Genomic DNA, 22,387 nt, shown 5'->3' with positions numbered 1-22,387 from the left:
CAGTGCAGGAGAGGAAGACCCTCTATGAGATGGACTGATTTAGTGACTGGTGTAATCGGGGTACGTCCGTCAGAGACAATGAGAGTGCAGGGTTTAGGGCCGTGGTACATAGGGTCACTATGAGTTGCAGGCAACTCGATGGCACATAACAACAACAACATTGCATTTACAACATAGGCAATCCTTGAAAACAATATTTTTTAAATAAAAATGAAATGTTTAAGGAGCTGCAACTACAATCCCAGAGGTGAACGGTTCAAATCCACCAGATGCTCTGCCGGGGAGGGAGGGACAATCTCCTCCTGTACCAGTCAGATCTGATTTGACGGTACACACACACACAAAAATTAATAAAAAAAAATGAAATCTTTATTACTGTTCATAGAAGTACCATGCAAACAAAAAATAAACTAACAAGGGAAAAGGAATAACTTGCCTTTTAACAAATATAGGCTGCCTAACAGAAATTGGAGCTCCTCCTACATGTATGCCTTTTATACTAGTACATATCACACACACACAGACATTGGGTGACAGTATACACACCAATTTCTTTATTAATGATGAGTTTTTATATAAAATGTTTTGGTGGAGGCAGGTTATTTATATCTTATGCCTCTCTTTTACCATATTTCTTCCTTTAAATGGGACTTTCTCCCTAGGCCTAAACATCTGGTAATCATTCTATTTTTCTATTCTCTATACAAACTTAATTTAAATCTTTAACTGATTTCAAGTCCTAGTGTATCTAGGTCATTTTAGATGAAGAACTAGTAAAGCACATCAAAGTGAATGAGGTTAGAAACAAGGGTTTTCTACACATGGTCTTTGTTCATTTCCTGTTAATCATTAAAAACCATGTAGAATTGACACATTGACACAGATGGGACTGTCATACGTAAAATTTGATTTGACAACTGGTAGGTATAGTTGGAGTATGTTACCATATCCATTGCTTTTGTTATATTGATTTGGGCTCTTTGAAAATCTGGGGAAAACACAAAGGTAAACTGTAAAAATTCTTGGCAAAGCCTAAACAAGAAATAGAAACAGATTAAATACTATATGTACTGGTGCATTTCTCTACTGATGGAATAAAATCGTATTTTTGGAACCATACACAGCTGTAACTTGTATATCAACTGCAGATGCCATGGTAACTACTGTTTCCAGGCAATTATAGACTTGTGTGCATGGTCCATTTTTATATAATAAACATAAAGGTTAATGGGACGATCAAATACTATATAATCATCTGAAGGAAAAAATCATTTACAAAATTTTTTTAATAAATTATATGCTCTACTACAAAGAGGAGTATACTTTAATTACTCTGAGAAAAGAGCTAGAATTCATAATATGCAAATGAAACAAAAACCATATATGTACATGTAATAAGTACAAGAAATGAACAAAGACCATGTGTAGAAAACCAAACGGGAAGAACACATTCATCATTTCTGAAGATGAAAAACCGAAGAGAAATTAAGTCTTGGGTTATAATATTGAAAGATTCTATAAGCAAACTAATAATGCAGAAAGGATCAAGATAGAAGGAACACAGAGTCACTGTATCAAGAATAACAGGCCAAAGGTCAACCACTGGAGTAGTATAGGATCAAAGACTGACAACACTGAAGAAGAAAATCCAAGATGGGTAAAAAAAGTCACAAAATAACAGTTGAGATGTTTCTCAACAAATGTAACATTCATCTATGTGGGTAAATTTGGAAGACAGCTACATGACAGCTAACAGACTGGAAGAGATCCATACATATATCTGTTCCAAAGAAAGGTGAAACAAAACTATTAGTACCACAGGTAAGTAAAAATTTGCAGAAGACAATTTAAAAATGGTTGGAGCAGTGCACAGACAGGGAAATGTCAGAATTTCAAACTCGATTCATAAGAGTATATGGTACAAGGGATAGCTATCATTGCTATTATTAGATGGATCTTGGCTAAAAGCAAAAGATACAACAAAGACGTTTACCTGTACTTTACTTACTATGAAAAGGTATTACAGTATGTGGATTATAACAAATTATAAATAATAATGCATAAAATGAGAATTCCAGAACAATTAGTTGTGGTCATATGAAATCTATACATTGTTCAAGAGATCATTTGAAGCAAAGTATGGTTCAAAATCAGGAAATGTATGCATCAGGGTTGTATCTGACTCAAGCCATGGTATTTTCAACTGTTTCATATGCATGTGAAAGCTGAACAATGAATAAAGAAGACCAAGAAGAATTAAAGTCTTTGAATTGAGGTGTTGAAGAAGAGTACAGAACATAGCAAGGACTGAAAAACAAAACAAAACAAGACAGGTCTATGTTAGAAGTAGTGTCACAAGAATGCTAGCTCTTCAGAAGCAAACACTGTGAGACTTCATTTCACATACTTTGTGTATGTTATTAGAATGGGCCATTATGCTTGGAATGGTGGAGGTTTGGTGATGGAGAATCTGTCCATGAGACAGATTGACACAGTGACTGAAAAAATGAGCTAATGCACAGTGGAGATTGTGAGGGTGGCACAGCATTGGATGAGATTTAGATCAGCTGCACATCAAGTCATGGACTTTCAGAAGAATAAACAAACCCATCTTAGATGAAGTGCACCCAGTTATCCTTCTACTTTTACAGTAATGCTCCTATGAAATATTTGTCAGAAGAGAAGGAAAACTAGTAAAACATTCATCTGAGCCCAAGGGAGGGAAGGGTGAGAGCAGAGGGCTGAGGATGGATAGGGGTGAAACCACAGGGTTGCACAGTTTAATGAGTGGAGGGAGGAGGGATAAGGGAAGGATCTAAGAACAAATTAATGATGGGCAAGGTCCAATGGTGGTTAATTTTATACAACATAATGCATGTGAACAATTGTATGAAACATAATGAATGAAGAACAGTGTGAAACACAAATGTATATGAACTTTGTAAGCAAACCAATAAAGAAAAAAAAAGGCTCTTGAAATTGAAAATTTAAAGAAAAAAAAAGTAGTAGTACACTAGGATGTGTTTCAGAAGTGAAGATGAGATGACTTCTCATATTTTGACATGTTCAAGCAGTGACATGTCCTTACAGAATATCAATCAAAAGGAGTGACACAGTGGCTGCAGCATAGTCTTCCATCTAGCAGTGGGTGTGAGGATGGTCCAGGGGCAGGTATAGTTTATCTTATATAGGAGGGCTGAAAGTTTGAATAGACTTAATATCACTTAAAAATGGAAATAATTTAAAAGTATACTACAAAACTCTTTTAAAAGGCAATTATATCAGTTGTTAACCAATACTTACATTTCACTTAAAGGGTAAGAATTTCAATTTCTCAATATTTGAGTATTTCTCTGTAGCAGAATGCAAAATGAAACCAAATGAAAGGTCTAATCAAAACTGTTCCTTTCTTTTTCCATCTAAAAAAACCAATATTCTAAAGAAATTATTTATCATGCTAATGTTGTCTCTGAAAAATCTACATGTACAGAAATAATTTTAATCATAGAACAGAGTTCAGGTCTTTTGTGCAAAGCTTACTCTGAGTCATATTTGACTCGACAACTCTTAACCATTGCTAAATGAGACTAGTGCTGTGATATCTGGAGGAATATTCTTCCACTTTGCACACTCTGTCAATGTGCTGTATGAGGTAACCTGGGATTGCTATGATGCTGAACCTTGTGCCATGGGGATATAAAATACCAGAATGGTTTCCCTCTGCGAACAGTGGTGAAGCTCCCAGTTGTAAAATAGGTTTGGAAGAAGGAGTGTTATCCACTTCCTAAACCACATGCCTCTGGAAACTCGATGAACTTGGAGAAACAATGATAGCTATGGAAAAGAATAAGGCCTTATGTTCATAGATTTGTTATGACTTGTCCTCGACTCAATGGCAATCAACAACAACATTGCTGTTAGGTGCCATCGAATCGAGTTATGACTCATAGCAACACTATGAACATAAGATCTGAATCCTGTTCTCTCCTGTGCCATCCTCACACTTCCTGACACACCAAGAGCCCATTGTGGCAGTCACCATGTCAGTCCACCTGTTTAAGGGTCTTCTTTGTAGATCTTCTACCCTTCCCAATACCATGTCCTTCTCCAAGGAATAGCCTGTCCTAGTAACATGCCTAAAGTATGAGAGGCAAGGCCTCATCATTCTTACCTCCAGAAAGCATTCTGGCTGCACTGTGTCCAAGATGTATCTGTTTGTTCTCTTTGCCATTTATGGGATGCTCAGTGCTCTTCATCAACACCACAGCTCAAAGGGGTCGATTCTTTTTCGATAATCCTTATTCATAGTCCAACTCTCAGATGCATAGCAAGTAATAAGAAAGACTATGGCCTGAATCAGATGCACTTTAGTCAAACTGACATCATTGCTCCTCAATAATTTGAAGAGGTCCCTAACTGCAGATTTTCCCAGTGCAATTGCCAGGGCAAAAGGTGCTCACAGCTGCAGACATAATTCTGAGAAGTAAAGATTTACCAAATATGCTCCATAAGCCTCTCCTAAGTCTATGTGACATGCTCACCACAACTTTTGTCCAATTCTTCTTTATCTTCAAGTGTATAATGCATTTAAAAGGATCTACTGTCAACAAAACCAGGACATTATTTGTGCTTCTCAGTGGCAAACGGTCAGGAAATAATGTACAGAAACTGAATTTCTGAACTTAAGTTTAAATCCCAGAATTCTAAGTCACTTTCCGTTTAGGTCAGTATTAAATTTCTGAGTTCCATAAATACCAATTTTATTTCTAACAACTATATAAATTTCATACAATAGTGTATGCCATATGGTTCATCCAAATAACAGCAGGAAACATATACTTTGCTGCACAAATGGCATTTCAAATGTTGAGGCAAAATCATTTTTAAAATACTTAAAAAAATGCTAGAGATTTTTACTTAGAAAACTTTTTCAAAATACATTGTTGTAGAAGCAATATATTTGCTTCATAATGCAAAAATGACATGAAGCTTAAAATCATATGAAAAAGAAGGAACATGAAAAGGATATTGTCACAATGACAGTTAAAATATTTATTCTTGGGATTATATTAATTCAATAGGAGGGGCATATTTTGAAGAAGAAACAGTCCAAAGAAAGATGGTATACTGAATAGTTTGAATCTTCTGGAAACTATGCATGAGCTGTTAAAATTAACAGCATTTACGTGAATTTTGGAGTTTGAAAAATCACTATTCACATGTTTTAAATTTAAATATTGAGAGATGTGTTAGAGAAATAAGGAAAATTATCAACTCTAACAGCAAGAATAAAATGTTTACTTTTTTCCAAGCTGTAGGTAGTATATTTGGCTTAAAAATAAGTCAGTCTAAAGTTAATACAGTACCAAACCAATTATTGTTTAAAAGAACACCATTACATCTATATAATTTAAGCTAAACTAATTATAAATCATTCTCACATTTATGACTATAATATTTATCTAGCTCACCTTCCATAATTTTATCAAAAAGAAATCTTTGGATGTTTTGGAAGGGGTGATAAGAAACAAACGCACACAAAAGGAAACATTGTATTTCTGTTAAACAGCGCACCCTTGTGGTTCATTTAATAAACAAAAATTGCAGGGAAAAGGTAACTATTCTTTAGGAATTTAGAGCTGATTCTATCACTTTTTACATCATTCATATTTTCCCATGTATGACATTACAGATGATGCCTCTTAGGTATAAAATTAAAGTTTAAATTCTTAAAATATATACAAGAGACTCATAGTGACCTAGTGACAAGAAGCAGTGCTGCAATCCAGAAAAAGTGGTTTGAGGCCAGCAACTGCTCTGCAGGACAAAGATGGGCAGTCTCCTCCTGTGCAGTTAACTGCCTCTGAAAGAGAGTCAGCTAAGGGTTGGTTCACAACAATAAGAAGTACACAAGTAATAAAATTTACACCTGAATATATATACTTGTTGAATGTCTGTGATAGCTGTATCTGGTTATATGCAAACAACTTAAATTCAAGAGTCAATCTTATTTCTATGCTTTGTACAATGTAGATTTTGTTTGTCATGAAAATCCTTTCAATAGAACCCTGCAAAAATTTTGACATCTCTGAAAACATTTATTTACCATAAAATGTCGCTAAGAAATAGGCCAATTCCTATAAAGTGAATGTACCCATTTTTAAGTTACTGAGTACTTATGAAAATGTCCCAGACAAACAAATGAAATAGTCACATTTTGTTAGACTTTCAAGTGTGATAGTCTTCTCTTGATGGGACTGTGCCTAGTCATGTGACCCTCGGTGAAACGGAACCCCTGAGTAGCTGCAGCAATGCGTCTACTACACATAACAACGATTCTGAGGACGGTGCTGGCATGGGAGAGCTTCATTTTGTACACAGGATCTCTAGGAGCTGGAACTGACGCTGTGGCACCTAACAAGTCACCTTGGCTCATTATACTTTACCAAATCTCTCTTTACATAGGGAGACCTGGCACCCCAGTGTAAAGGAGCTGCCCTGCCAGCTAGAAGGCACGCAGTCAGAACCCCCAGCTGCTCTGTGAGAGAAAGGTGGGAAATCTCGTGTGGTTTATTGCTTCTGAGAATTTGCTGCAGGGTCAGGCGTGAGTCAGTTCTGACTCAGTAATACACGCCAACAACCTTTTATATATTACAGAACCTTGTTAGGACACAATTCTATTTTTTTGTTAAAATTTAACAAAACAGTAATATACATGTTTAGAAAATAGAATGTTAATCATGCTATATCCACCAATGTATTACTGCTTAACTTTTAGAAAGAATTACCTAATATACTGGTAATAATCTTAAAAAGAACATAATTCAGTATCAAAAGGTGAGAGAGTTATCTAAAGAAAATAAGGCAGAGCACAAGTATTTGCTTAAATAGCGATGCATTATCGCTGGAAGGATAGCCTGAAGTTACCGATATGAGCAGGGCAGAGATTTTTCGCTGTATTCTTTTAATTTCTAGAATACTATGTCCTATGAATACACTACCTATGTTGTGGTGGTGGTTTTTGTTTTTAGGTGCCATCAAACAGAATACGACTTAGAGCAACCTTATGAACAACAGCTCTGAACCCTGTTCTATCCTGTGCCAACCTAATCCTCTCTGACACACTATGATGTTGTTAAGTGTCATCTGAGTCGTAGACAACTCATAGCAACTCGAGGAAAGACCTGAACACGTGTAACTTTCATCGTTTCTCCAAACCATAGGGTTTCCAGAGGCAAGCCATTTTGGAAGTGGATGCCACCCCTGCTTCCAAGCTTGCTTTAATCAGGGAGCTCCACCAAATACTGTCCACCATGGGTAATCATTAACACATTTGACACATCAGTGTCACTGTGTTTAGCATCACAGCAACCATGAGTTAACTCTGTACAGCAAATGGACAGACCAGTGCTATATACCACTTAGAAGAATGTTTGACCCAAAACAATTAAAACCAGGCTTGAGGGCTGCAGGCCCAGTGGCCCAAATGCCTTTTTAAATAGGAGGGCAAATACAATCAATTCACTCCCAATGGCTAATAAACACTGCACCTTAAGTCTCACTTGAAACAGATCAAACCTCTGTAGAAAGAGGCTGCTCTAGACCACTTCCCCACCTGATTGGAAACCTTGGTACCCAGAAGTGGAGGCAGAAAAATCAGAAAGAGAGCTAAGATGTAAGAACAGACTCAGGACCAAGGAACAGAAACAAAAACTATAAAGACCAAAGGGTACTCAATCACAATTATTGCCATGATGGTTAGGAAGATAAAGGTTCAAGTTAATTTTAAGGTACGAGATCACATATTCAACCGTGTGCCCACACTCAGATATATGCACGCACACTCACACATTCATAAAGACCATAACTTAACCATTCAGAATTTCTCTAATGAATAACTTTTTAAAAATGACTCTAGTTTCTCTAGGGAAAAACAAATATTTCTGGGTCCTATTGAACAATACATCAAAGAATTATCCAGATGTCCAGATCAAAAGGAAAAAGAATTAAAAATTGTATAAAGATGTGTAATTTGCCAAAGGCAACACATTAAAAAAAGATTACTTAATATGAGAGCACCAACTAGTCAAAAAGCAAAGGGTGAAAAACAAAGAAATAGCTTTGTGAGGTCACTTGTGGTGCAGCTTAAAATTTCAAAAAGCAGACTATTAGAAAGACAAGACAGACCTCTTAGAGATCCAAGCACAAAAGTAGTTTCCTGGGAATAGATTAGAAGATCATCACTGGAAGGAGGATTTTGAGAACTGAGACAAAGATTTATGTCTATACAAAAAAAAAGTGGACTTTGGTTACTAGTTAGGAGTATAATAATATCTTGGTGGAAATTTTAAAAACAATCCAAAAGCCAAGTTTTAAATTATTTACTATTGAGAAATTTAAAGGGTTAATCTCCAAAATGAAGCCTTTAGGGGCATGGAGTTGGCCCCTGCTTACTTCATTCAGTTTTAATTATGTTCATACTCATGCTTGGGCCAGCCACAGTCTTCATATCTAAGTCTCTGAGCAGGATCTCTCTTGTCTGACTCTCACACACATTATAACATTGAAGCCAAGAATCATCTCTTCTGCAAAGCTTCACCAGATCCAAAGCTGTTACTTTGGGGTAGGGGAGGTAATCAGTAAATAATTTAATATTTGAAAAAGTAACTCTCCTTCTAATTTATAAGATGCAATTTTATACTTTACATTTACAAAAGTGGGCAAAAAAATTCTTACAAGGACTAAGAAGACAGCCTCAAGAGACAACTTTTCAAGTCACAAGGGACCAGGTTCTTGGAAAAAAGCATATTGGGAAAGGTGGCGGGAGGGACATCAAAAGAGAGGAAGACTCAAGAAGATGGTTTGTCACCAAGACTCTAAGGATGGGCTTAAGTGTATCAAAGATGGTCAGGATGGAGCAGGATAGGGCTAGGCTCAGATCTGTAGTTCAGAGGGTCCTATGAATCATTGTCTTGATACACGTAACAACAGTAACAGCTTATTTCTCATTTATGTTAAGGTTCCTATTTATTTTCCAAAGACACATGATGGTTTATATTGTTACTATGTCTATAAACTCTCAGTTAAAAATGACCATTCCAATTTTTCTAAAAATAAGTTAAAGATGCAGGGAAACAATAGTTGGGATGAGTTCATTTACCTGTGCATTGAGTTTTTTGGTTTTGTTTTGTTTTTATGGCAGAAGGAGCCAAAGCAGTGAGTGGCTAGTCTTTACTGGAAAGAAGGAAACATTCCAGCACATTTAGACCACATCAGTGGGAGCATGAGCACATTCAGGGGCTCACTCAGTGAGTTAACTGGTGGGGTACCAGCTTGTCATGGGTACATTACATTGTAGAGCATCACTGCATATCACCTTTATGTAGCCAAAACCAGATCACAGCATTGTTGTCTTCTTCACAGATGCAGCCTACTATTCACTTATTGGTAAAGAAGGGAACTAAATTAGGATCTTCCTTAGTGCCTGCAGTTGCCTTTGGAGCAAGCATATTGTGTGGATCCTGGTCTTTCTGAGCAACCATCATGACCTCCCGCTCCAACCCTGTCACCTGATCCTCATCGGTGGGTGCACCACCTCCAAATGCCATCAAGCACACGGCAGTGACCCTATTGGGACTGCGGGCCTTTAAGGGCTGAGTGACCAATGCTTCAGCTCCACGAAGTAACCCTGAAGCCATAACAACCGAGACCAGAAGCCGCATTGAGTTTTCTACACATTCATGTAGGAAATAAAAGCTTTAAATAAGAAATCAGGAGAAATTCTCAGTATCCTAAATATGTCAAAATAAAACTTGTTCAAAAAAGCTATTTAAAGTGTATGTTACCTTAATACAAACATCAAAGTATAAGGCACCATATTATATCACTTATTTAAATACATATATTCCACATGAGAAAATGAGGACACACAGATCCCCACAAAGATGATTCTTAAAGAAAATTTTAGACTTAAGAGGAGCAGTAGCAACCTTTGAGCAAAAATACAAACAAAGCAGTATTTTGGAAACCAGACTGCCTAAAAAAGGCATAAATATGCAGACTCCATATAAATAAACTCATACCGTTTATAATTCAGCATCCAACCATGTACCACACGTCTTATCCACAGCCACTAAGTCAATTTGTACTTTTAGTGACCATATAGGACAAAGGAGACCTTCTCATTGCATTTCCAAAGCTTTAATCTTTATGGAAGCTGTCACTTCCCATCTTTCTCCATCATAGCTGTTGGTTCAAATGCTGACCTTATGCTTAGCAGTCAGAGTACCTATCTATCAGGCAGACACCAAGAATAACCCTAAGATTCTTAAAGTCAGATCAAGAAAATGTATTTAGTTTAGGAGCTCATGAGTGTAGCAAAAAGAACACGCTATGTCTGACACTGACACACACATACACACACTCTCTCAAAGGCTTTCCAAAATTGGTATTTATGTTTGTCAGAGCACACGTGCATTAAACATGTACCAAAGGCTTCAGTAAACCAAGACTCCAAGGTTTGGGGCTCATTGATTTGCTTGAATGCAAAAACCACTTACACTTGGCATATTTGTACTGTGCACCTTTACCCAGTACTAGTCTTATAATAACCACTTGTAAATCATATTCCTTGTCAGTAACTAGTTACTGACTTTATTAATAACTATGTGAGAAAAGGCCTATTAAGGAAGAGTTATAACAGATGACCACCTGCCTAACCCGAATAAAACAAAACATCACTTACCTTATTAGTTTCATCCACACTCATGGATTTCACTATACAAGAAGCTGGCCTCATGGAGGTTTGGGCAAGGTCCTGTGAGGCACTCTGAGATGCTGACATTGGAGGCAATGGAGCACGCCTCTTCTTGGGTGCATTTGATGGCAGGGTGTTTGAAACATATTGTTTGGAAATGGTATTGGACCTCGTAAGTGTTGGGCGAGGCTTACTTATCAGAGGAGTGGCAGGGGCGCTCGCTGTCTGAGAAATGTAAAAACAAAATAGATTTCTATTTTCCAGAAGAAAAGAACAAGCAATTTTTAAAAAGCCAAGAGAGATTTGTAAATCTTATGAAATGATACAGAAGAAAACGAAAGACTCACTTGCTCTCGCTTTTTCTTACTGCGTTGAAAAAAACTGAAAAATCCTTTATTTTCTCTTTCCTTCATCATGTCTAGGTTTGGGGATATCTGACAGGATTCTAAAACAGAAGAAAAACATCTTACTTTTAACATGAGGTTTCACATTCTCTGTGATCTTCCCTTTGGAAAAAAAAACTCAAGATGAAAACCATTATTTTTCATTTACTGTGAACCAGGGAACTCTGCTGGCTTAACTCATGTGTAGTGTGTTACTTAATCACATTTAAAAACATTAGGCTATAAACAATCCCATGCAAAGCTCCAGGTATTATGCAAAAATAGTTACCACCAATAATATTTAATACAACATGCCTCAATAACAACTACATTTCAAAAATTTAAATGCTTTACATGGTACTTTGAAAAATTTAAAAAATATTCTCAAACCAAAGTTACTGATAAAACTAGCAATGATTACACATATGAATAGCACTTTATGAGTTTTATAGTAGATAGAAAATTCCCATGATGGCACAATGCAATAAACAAAACCAGAGTTCTTATGACTTTTAGGTGTAGCACTTTCCAGGCTCACTGCCATCCTCTGCATTAGTTAACCTCTACGTTTTCACTTAATGCTTAGGGACCAAAACAAGTCACAGTAAGAAAACAGGGGGCTTCAGCTTCCTTAGAAAAGTAACTACAAACAGTAATCCCCCATTTCCAGAAGTTAGGCTATAAACAATCCCATGCAAAGCTCCAGGTATTATGCAAGCTCTGATAGTATCACACAAAATAAGGGGGTGGGGCATTTATAGCATAAGGACTCACTTTGTAGATTCTAATCCTACGAAAGAGAGATCTAAAAATTTTCATTATTCTAAGTGAAATTTCAAAATGATGTTTACAATGTTCAATGCTCTGAATAAACCATATGTGGCTGGAAGTGACTTCGAGACCGATGCATTCAAACATCTTCAAAGGACACCAAAGAGATCACAAGATTTGTTTGTTGTTTTGTATGTTAGAGTTGGAATCCCCCCATAGATGACCTTCTGGTGAGTTTTCAGGGACAGTAAATCACATGGGGGAGGTTGCCCATCTTTCTCCTTTTAGATCAGCTGGTGGCTTCAAAAAAAGTGCCTTTGGAATTGCAGCACTGCTTCTTGCCACTAGGCCACCAGAGTTCCCTTAAGATTTGTTTAGGATTACATATTTTAGAGAGGCAAAATCAGGAGCAAAAAGAAACGTTTGATAACAGAATGTCAGTGCTTGAAAGAACCACAGAGATAATTTCTTACAATAACAAGGAAGTAAGATAACACTATTTGTCCAATTTTGCTAACTTAGCTTGACAGCTGATGTAATCAAGGATTAAAATGACTACTGTGATTCCTAACTGACACGCCCCTTTTGATAGAAAGCATTTTTGTTGCCTTTAATGAATTTAAACTAGTTTTCATGATAGCTACCAATCATAAATAATCATGATTAGCTTTATGTACATAATTCTTAGAATTGAGAAGCACAGGGTACTTTGGGACACTTGGAAGTAATATAGAAAATTCCAATAACACATAATGTGCACAGTTTAAGCTCTTTTTAGTAGAGTGGTAATTATTGTAGTAATCAATTACCAAAACCTATCCTTCTTTAATGGGAAAGTCATCCAGAATTTATTATTATTATTATTATTAAAACTTTAATAAAAATTTTTTCCACTTACAAAAGTACTCCATAAAATTCTGTAATATAAAAAAGAGTAGGAATAGAAAATTGCCAATTGTCCTATGTGCAAAGGTAACCACTACTAAATGTTTGCTGAATTTCAATTTAAAAATTTCATGTAAATTTTTATATATTGTATTAATCCCATGTTACACTTTAAAATCTGTTGATGTAAGTTCTCCATGTAAACATAAACTATTCATAATTTAATGAATGTAAGCATTTAATGATGAATATACTATAATTCTATGCATAATTATTTAATGGAAATAATGAGGTTCTGCTAAAGTATTACTAAATTATAATTTATACCTAATTAAGAGATCAGCAAAATTACTCTTTTGTACTTTCTCATATTCTTAGAATGATGTCATTTTATGTAATTATTGAAATGCAGTTATTGTCATTAGCATCAAAAATTCAGGGTGCTTTATACATTATTTTTTTAGGAAATGAAACTAAAGATTTTTTCTAAATTAAAATCTTTCATAAAATATGCTTGTTAGTAATACTATAAAATTAGAAATTTTCAATTTACTCAATACTATTAAAGATTTCATGTCCCAATTTGTTGTTACTGACTCATGTGTCTTACCTTGTAAAGACGATTTATTGAAGGCAGTAACAGAAGTGTCTACAGAAGGACGGGGTAAAAAAGGGTAAAATGACTGTAACAATGATGTTTGTCACTATAAAACATCACTGAACTGAAAAACAGTCTTTTATGTTACATAAGTCACACAGTCATCTTAAGTTTGATGTCCTTAGAAAGAGCTCATTTCAGTAATTAGCTCAAAAACTAAACTTTCATTTTTCCTAGTAAAATATGATTCAGTTAAATAAATAAAAAGATGCATTTTTCCATTAGATATCACAAAAAATCAATATTCTCTAAGGTCAATACATTTTGATTCCATATTTTCCATAGATTAACTTTAAGCTCCTTCTAGTTAGAACACTTTGAGAATCAAGCTGATCTACTGTATAAGCCAACGTATTTTTAATGCTGACCTTAAAAAGCAAAACCAAAACAACAAAAATCTGAAAAAAAAACCTTCAACAATAATTAAGGCTTAATTAAAGCTACAATAATTCAAACTGAATTAGAACACAGAATTTCAAAGCAGCATAAAGCAGACTAAATTTCACATGCACATACACAGAAATTAGAGGTAGACAGGAAAATGTGGTGTGGAAGACAGATACGAAAAACAAGTAATCATTTCCATTTCATAAACTTAAACTGAGTAATTTTCTTATATATAGTTTTCTCTGCTCCCCAGTAACATGTGTTTAGCTCCACATATGGATTCATTAATTCTCAGTTAAGAACTTAATACTCATATGGAAAATATATAGTCACACACAAAAGGAAAAAAATAAAAAGCATTACACACCTCTGCTGACATCCATGGCATATAATTCTCTTAGGCCCAGCTCATTAAGGGATTTTGTCATGTCAAGAGCCTCCTGAGACTGATAGTCCTTCAACAGCAGCGTATGTAATGGATCAAACTCACATTTATCACATATAATGGGGGCAAGCTCTTGAAGTGGTGTGTGTGGATTCACTCTCACTATTGCCTTCTGTGTTTTCTTAAAATTGATCACTACTCTCACAGTTTTCTGAAAAATATAAAAACAAATTAAAACTATGGTTACATCATGAAATACTTATAGACACAAATGGCCATTTTAGAACACTTCCAAAAACAATGATAAAAGATACAAGGAAACCTTTGTATAACATAGAAATATCCTATTTCATTCTTTTTAAAAATTAGTATCACTTAAGAAATTTATAGAAATAGTTTAATAAAATAATCTAGATTAAATTTATAACTCCTGTGTAGTGAATAATTGTTTTCACTGTTACTGTTAAGTGTCATCAAGTTGAGGACAACGCCTACAAATCCAATGAACAAAAGATCTGAACCCTGGTCTATAATTATCCTCGTTTTTCTTAAGTTCATGGAGTTTCCAAAGGCCTGTTGCTTAACAAGTGGTTGTCAATCCTGCTTCCAAGCCTGTCTTAATCTTGGAGCTCTACTAAACCCTGCCCACAATGGAATAATGCCACATTATGGCATTTGACATCTCAGTGACACAGCATCCAGTATAACCGCAACCCCAAGTTATCTCACTACAGAAAACTGACAGGCCAGTGCTGTACCACTTAGAACAATGTTATTCCCAAACAATTAACAGCAGTCAGAGGACCCAATCAACTTTTAAATACAAAGTCCCACCTACCAGGTTCTGACTGACTACCAGTCCACAGCTGCTTGTTAACTAAATCCAGGTGACCAATCAGCTTACAATGGTTTATATTGTTGGTGTGATCTAGTCAATTCAGACCCACAGCAAATCCTTAAACAGGATGAAGCACTGTCTGCTCTGTGACATCCTCAGAATGGTTTGAACTCACTATTTATTTGAGCCACTATGGTAATACCTCATTTTTTTTTACCTGACACTCTACTAAACATGATGCCTTCCTCTAAGGACTGGCCCTTTTTTTTTCTCTATCATGATGTTGCTTATTGTTGTGAGAATTTTTGTTTTATGTTAAAATGTAATTCAGACTGAAAACTGTAGTCTGAAATCTATCAGTACAGGAAGCAATGCTGTTATCTGTAAATCACAGGCTGTCAAATCTTCCTCTAGTCTTGACAGCATGTGACTCTGTACAGTCAAACGCCTTGAATTGTTTCTTTATATTGAATAAATATAGTGAAAAGAAATGACCTTGTTGTATATTTTTCCTGATTTTAAGCCACACACAGACTCTGTTCTGTTCAAAAGATGGAGTGTTGGTGTATACAAATCTTTGCATGAGCAAAATTAAGGATTCTGGAATTTCCATTCTTCAAAATGTTATCCACAATTTCTTATGATTCACAGTCTAATGTCTTTGCATGGTCAAAAGAATGGCTTTCTGTAGTTTGTTCTCAGCCAAGATGTGTCTGATATCACCAATTATGTCCCATGCCCCATGCCCCTTTTTTAATCTAGCTTGATAAGCAGTGTGTAGTAATAATAAACTAAAGTATTGCTGTGTTTGTTGGGTGCCACAGAACCAACTACAACTCATAGTAACTCTAAAAGATCAAAACTTTGTCCTATCCTGTACCATCCTCATGACCTCCACCCATCTACTGTTACAGTCACTGTATCAGTTTATAAAATTGAAGATCTTCCTCTTTCACTGACCTCACCTTTCCCCGCATATAGTTTACTGAGGACATGCCCAAAGTACCTGAGACAAAGTCTCACAATCCTTGTCTCTAAACATCACCTGACTGCACTTCCTACAGGACAGATTTGTTTGTTCTTTTGACAGTTCATTGGATATACTCAATATTCTTTGCTTGCACTATAATCCAAAGACATTGACTCTTCTTTGGTCTTCCTAATTCATTGGTTAACTTTTATATGCATTCTAAGCAAATGAAAATACTATCGCTTGGACCAGGTGCACCTTCATCTGCTACTATCCTTGCTTTTTAGCACTTTGAAGAGGTCCTTCAGATTCTTCCCCTCACAACTGTTATACATCTACTGATTTCTTAACTGCTTCTAGCATTGGTGTTGATTATGTGTTGTTGTTGCTGTGTACTGTCTAGTAGGAAACCAACCCCCAGCTGACCCTCCAGTGGGTTTTCAGAGGCAGTTAATCACACAGGAGGAGATCGCCCATCCTCCTTCCATGCAGCAGCTGGTAGCCTCGAACAAAGTTTCACAATAAGACTACCGATTTTTATATTATTAATCCTTAGAATATTTACTATGAAATTAGCAAATTTACATAAGACAGTCGACAAATATTTTTCTATCCTTAGAATAAAAAATGCTTATCTTACTAATGTCTTTTTGGTTGTCTTAAAAAAAAAGAGGACAAATATTGATTAATATAGGTTAAAAATATAACCTCATAACCCTTTCATTAAAAACTTAGTGTAAAGAACAGAATATATGCATTCAATTTGTCTGTAAATGAACTATCAACTTAATACACAAATTGTTGTATATTTTGTGAAATTAGTTTTGTTTTAAAATGGGAGTATTTCTTGAAACCCGAAGACTTTTCTAACATTATTACCTATGGTAATTTGGCAAACTTATATAAAAAGAATATCTGATGATATTAGAATCATCAGGCTTAGAAATTTAATATTGTTGTTGACCGTCATCGAGTCAAATACAACTCATAATGACCCTATGAACAAAAGGCTTGAAGTCTTTCTCATTTATCAAAGTTTTAGAAGTCAGTAAATTATAATCAGAACATTTCAAGGGTTCAAATTCATTTATACATGGCCAGCAAGAGCAAAAAAGAGAAACTGGATTTGCAAAATATGAGTTCTTGAGACATTTACCAGAAGAGAAAAATGCCACCCAAAGTCCTAGAAACTTCAGAAGCCTGATGTGGAAGAATGAATTAACAGGTCTTTATAGAGCCGGCTATATTCAGCTGGCCACCAATTTTGAACAGGGTGCTGCAGGAAAGAGATTCAGTGGCTTTGCAATGCAGACGTTTCCCTTGTTTTCTAAAAAGGAGACTGTATTTCTGACACTGGTCAGTAACTTCCCATTCTCTGCTTACACAGGTACCCATATTTTGCAAATTCAAGTCTGTTTTAGTTTTGCTTTGTCAGCCAGGAACTTGAGTAACTTGAAAGAAACAGCTCAAAACCCTGGTTAGCTTACAAGTATAGATAAATTAACCAAATATATTTTCATTTAAAATTCTGAAAACTACGGATGAGTCTTCCTCCAATCCTGATGCCACATTCCTCTTTAGTCCAGCTTCTCTAGTGATTGGCTCAGCAAACAGACTGAAAAGGTATAGAGAAAGAATACCACTCGGATGCACACGTTTCCTGATTTTAAATCATGCAATATTCCTTGGTTCTGTTCAGACAGCAGCTTCTTGGCTAAGATATAGATTTCATAAGCATCATTAAGTGTTCTGGGATTCCAATGTTTTTAGCAATGTTAGCTATGGAGTTTATTGTGATACACAGTCAGATGCTTTTGCATAGTCAATAAAACACAAATATACTCTTCCTGTATTCTTACAGTCAAGATCCATCTGACATCTACAATGATCTCTCTGGTGCCATGGCCTCTTCCAAAACCAGCCTGAATTTCTGATAGTTCTCTGTCAATGTGTTGAGATGATCTTTGGCAATCCTTTTTGTATGCATGTTATATTAATGATATTGTTCAATAACGTCCACATTATTTTGGATAAATCTTTACAGTCTGGAACTGATCAAACATTCAGTCAAGATAAGTTAATAATGATTGGTAACTGGAATGCAAAAGTTGAAAAAGTAGAATTTGTAGTTGGAAAACTGTCAACTTGAGGATAGAAATGAGACTGATAATCAAATAACTGAATGTTGTACATTCAGTTAATTATTCATAGCAAATATCTTTTTAAAGAACCATAGATGGCAACTATGCACATGGACTTCATCTGAACGACTGCCTGGGAATCAGACTGACGGCTTTATGGAAAGAATCACTGAAGAAAGATTGGCAATGAACACTAGACCAGAAACAGACCATTACTCATGTGCATGTTGAAACTGCAGTAAAAGAAAAGGAAACAAAAAAAGAACCAAAGTACAACCTTGATCTATCTCATCTGAATTGACAAAGATATCATTCACCAAGAGAGTAAAAATTTGTTACAAAAACAGGAGAATGAAAAAGACCAAAATTGATGTCAGAAGAGACTCTGAAAATACACTATAGCATCTGGGGGGAAAAAATAGGACAACAGTTTTTTTTTTTCCACTAGGTGAAATTCTTACCTCTGGTATTATACGTGTAGGTTTTTTCTTATCCAAAACTTTTGGCTTTAAAATGACCTTCTCCACTTCCAACATCCCTATTGGTGTGTTTGGCTTAAATTTAATGGGATTCTTTTCTGCTGACAGAAGATCAATCGTGTAGCTTGATGGGTTTAAGTGATATTTTGCACAGAGGAATATCAGCAAGTCCATCATAGGTTTACTGTAAAAGAAGAACAATGGCAATCATAAAAGTTCATAAAGCATAGAAGCAGCTTAAATTCCTAATTACAAAGTATTAAGCAATCAAAATTACACTATTTTAAAATTTCAAGACACAGTTTAAGGGAGCTTAGAGTCTAGTTGACACAGCAATGAACCTCCTCTCCTCGCCTATTTACGAAATGGTCATGGGATAAGCTGCAGAAGAAACAGAAGTTGTAGTAGTCACTTCAGTGCCTAAGATTAGCAATCATGCCCTCACAATATTATGTGGAATGCTGGTAGTCTTTAGCTTATGCACAGGTTAGACTAAAGCTTATCTTAAGAGGGACGCGAGTAAAACAATAACAAACATGGCTTATGGAACTCTTGTGGCCTACTGGCGAGAAGCTGTACTGCAATCCCAAAGGCACGCAATTCAAGGCCACCAGCTGCTCCGCAGAAGGATGGGCAATCTCCTTCCTTCTGTGATATCTGAAAACCCTCTGAAGAGTCAGATATGGGTTGTTTCTGACTTTTAAGGTACACACCACGAACAGATATGGTGTCAGAGAGCACACAATATGCTTGAGGAAGCCCACAAATCTGAAGAGGGTTTCTGAAGAACACAGCCACATTCAAACCACACAATCCAAACCTGCAGTAGTTACAGTGGTTAACGTATTAATCCGCTAACCCAGAGGTCAACGGTCTAAACCCACAAGCCACGGCACAAGATGACTTCTGTAAAGAATCACAGCCTGAACAGAACTGGGAGGGCAATTCCACTCTGTCTCACAGGGTTGCCAGGAATCAAAATTGAGGACACCAATGTGTTTGGTTTGGGGTTTTAGCTTTCATAGACTTTCATAGACTTAACTCCTACACAGACCAGACCAAAAGTTAGGAAACCAAAACCTGTGCATTGAAATGGATCTCTATTTGTTGGTAGGTACCATATAGACAGTTCTGATTTATAGTGACCCTGTGGACAACAGAACAAAACACTGCCTGATCTTCACAGTCCATTTTTGTAAATAAAGTTTTATTGGAACATAGTCATTTTTGTTTACATAGTTTATGTTCATATAATTGTCCTTAGTTTTTTGTGTCATGAAAATAATCCTGAGTCGTTGCAATAGAGAATGTATGGATCCTAGAGTCTAAAATATTTATTATCTGACCCTAGGTTGTTAATGTTTATGGACTCTTGTGATATAAACAAGTAAAAAAAAAAAAGTACACAAAATCATAGTTAATATGTGCTAAATACTAATGCAGAATCTTTTAATAAGCACTGCACATTCACTTGAAGTAAGCACCCTCACTCTTCTGTAGCCAGTACTTTCCTGGTGATCTTAAACTGTTAGGTCATATTTTAGTCTAAAGCACTAAAACCCTGTATAAAAATCCTAAAGGAAAATAGCCCATTATCCATATTCTAGGATATAATGGTTGATCTTATCTGGAGTGCTTTAAAAAAAATCACTCAGTGGACAACCAGTTTTTTTTGTTTGTTTGTTTTTTGGGTTTTTTTTTTTCTCTCTCTTGTTGTTTTTCCTCCATTGAGAAGCATAAATTTCAGTAAAATTGTTTCCCCATTTTCTTGACTGGACATATGAACCCGGAAATGGGCATTCAGCAACTTTACAGTCAATGAAGCCAAGCATTTTATTATCAGAAAACAACTCTTGATTTGATAGACTTCTTTCATGAGGCATCTTAATCCCATTATACTGAAGTAGACTTCTAAAATAAAGAGTTTCTCTGGCTCCCAAGAAATGTTTTCCAGGAGTCCTTTTAGTGATAACAATGCATTAGCAGTCTGAAGTATTATCGACTTGAGGTCAAACAGCACTTTGGGCAAGCTTTCAATCCTTTTGCTGTGTTCATCCCTCTGTTTTAACCTCCCCTATGTGGTGCCATTTTCCATCCCTGGGCCACATACACAGAGCAGTCCATATACATGTAAGAATGTAGCAAATGTAAGATTTAGAAAGCTCATTTAAATAGAGTCTCTAGAATATGCTTCAGTCTTCTAGTTATTTCTCTATGGATGTATCAGATACTTACACAACATTTAGGGCTCTCATGTACTTTAATTAAACTACACAGACTGTCCACACAAACCTATGTGTGTAATTTTGCAGATTATGATTTTGGAAAGTACATTTCAAGCTTCACCCAAAGGGAGATTAGCATAATGGTCTTATTCAAGTTTGGGCTTTTGGTTTTTTTTACAATATAGTCTTCTGTGAGAGCAATTTGATCCCATATATCAACTCTCATTTTGGAAATGGTATCTTTTTCTATGTCAATAAATACAGTTGAAAAGGATTAGGCAATGAATGTCTACATAAATGCAAAAAGAGTGGACCAATCCTTCTTCCTAGTATTTTTTTAATCAAGGAGCTTTGCTGCAATCTGCCCATGATGAGGGACCTTTCTGACAACTGAAACATTGGTGGCATAACTTCCAGTATCACAGCAACCCACAAGTTACACCAGGACAACAAACTGCAGTACTAATAAGAGAAAACGATAAACAGGCAAGCATGAACACATCTAAGACATCATTCCTCAATATAATGAAGTGACAGATAAATGGTGTACCTCTAACAGCAAGTAATAAATAAATATCATGGCATAGGAAGCCCTTTTCTGGGCCCAGCTGAGGCCCTTGGTGAGCTGGCAGGATGGGGTCCTAGATAAGGGTATTGGCATGGACAGTGGTTCAGCTGGATTTTTGGTACTGGTGCTTGCCAGTAGGTCTGAGGGCTTCTTGGCAGGCAACTTGGCTGCCTTCCTGTTTGCTGCCCGGGATCTTCTGCAGGTTCTCCCAGAGAAAGACTTGAAACACTTGCTGCAGGAGATCATTATGCCTTCATTATGGATTACACCCCAGCATCAAGAAGATGAGACTCATCACCACTAGACCAATAGGCAACATCATGATAGATGTTCTCCAAGTGCTGAAATTGCCAATTATTTCATCTTGTTGAATCAATAATCAACACCTTTGGTACTAGCAGACAGGAAACATAGTGTCTCTCTCCAAAACACTGAAGCAAGTTTCTCAGGGACGATAAGGATGGCACAGGATAGGACAGGCTTTAAGTCTGTTGTTCATACACTCACTATGAGTCACACCAATGTGACAGCATCTAACAACCAAAAGAACAAAGAATCAACCTGCAACACCTTACCTAAATTAGGAAAATTTAAAAAACAAAACAAAACACCAAAATGGATGAATAAGAGGCCAAGAATATTATAACAATTCCTTAAATCTATTTGTTCATCTTGAATCTTTACAGTATGCTAGGTTTTATGGTATTGTTGTGTACCATCAAGTTGGAACCAACCCATAGCTGACCCTCTGGTGGGTTTTCAGAGTCAAGTTAATTGCACTGGAGTTTGCCTCTCCTTCTCCTGTGGAGCAACTGGTGGGATTCATAGAAAAGGTTTCAGATGCTAGGTTTCATAGCAAAGAATGATGCTATGCTCACTAGAGTGATGATATGTGATTCAAATCCATCAGCTACTCCATTGGAGAAGGATGGGAAATTCCC

General features: G+C 36.1%; 1 protein-coding gene across 1 annotated transcript in view; it reads right to left on the bottom strand.

Annotated features, from left to right (window-relative positions):
- The window catches only part of COBLL1 (cordon-bleu WH2 repeat protein-like 1), a 75,635-nt gene that overhangs the window by 33,068 nt on the left and 20,180 nt on the right, over positions 1 to 22,387 (bottom strand). The window contains exons 3-7 of the mRNA XM_006879484.1: positions 18,636 to 18,837; positions 14,208 to 14,436; positions 13,406 to 13,444; positions 11,104 to 11,201; positions 10,745 to 10,981 (exon numbers count right to left, since the gene is read on the bottom strand). Of these exons, the coding sequence (XP_006879546.1) occupies positions 10,745 to 10,981; positions 11,104 to 11,201; positions 13,406 to 13,444; positions 14,208 to 14,436; positions 18,636 to 18,837 (805 nt within the window). The remainder of the gene's footprint in view (positions 1 to 10,744; positions 10,982 to 11,103; positions 11,202 to 13,405; positions 13,445 to 14,207; positions 14,437 to 18,635; positions 18,838 to 22,387) is intronic.

Source organism: Elephantulus edwardii, unplaced genomic scaffold (genome assembly GCF_000299155.1).
Source record: "Elephantulus edwardii isolate Elephantulus edwardi_28Jun2011 unplaced genomic scaffold, EleEdw1.0 scaffold00003, whole genome shotgun sequence".
Taxonomy (NCBI): domain Eukaryota; kingdom Metazoa; phylum Chordata; class Mammalia; order Macroscelidea; family Macroscelididae; genus Elephantulus; species Elephantulus edwardii.
This window is presented reverse-complemented; position numbering and strand designations above follow the sequence as displayed.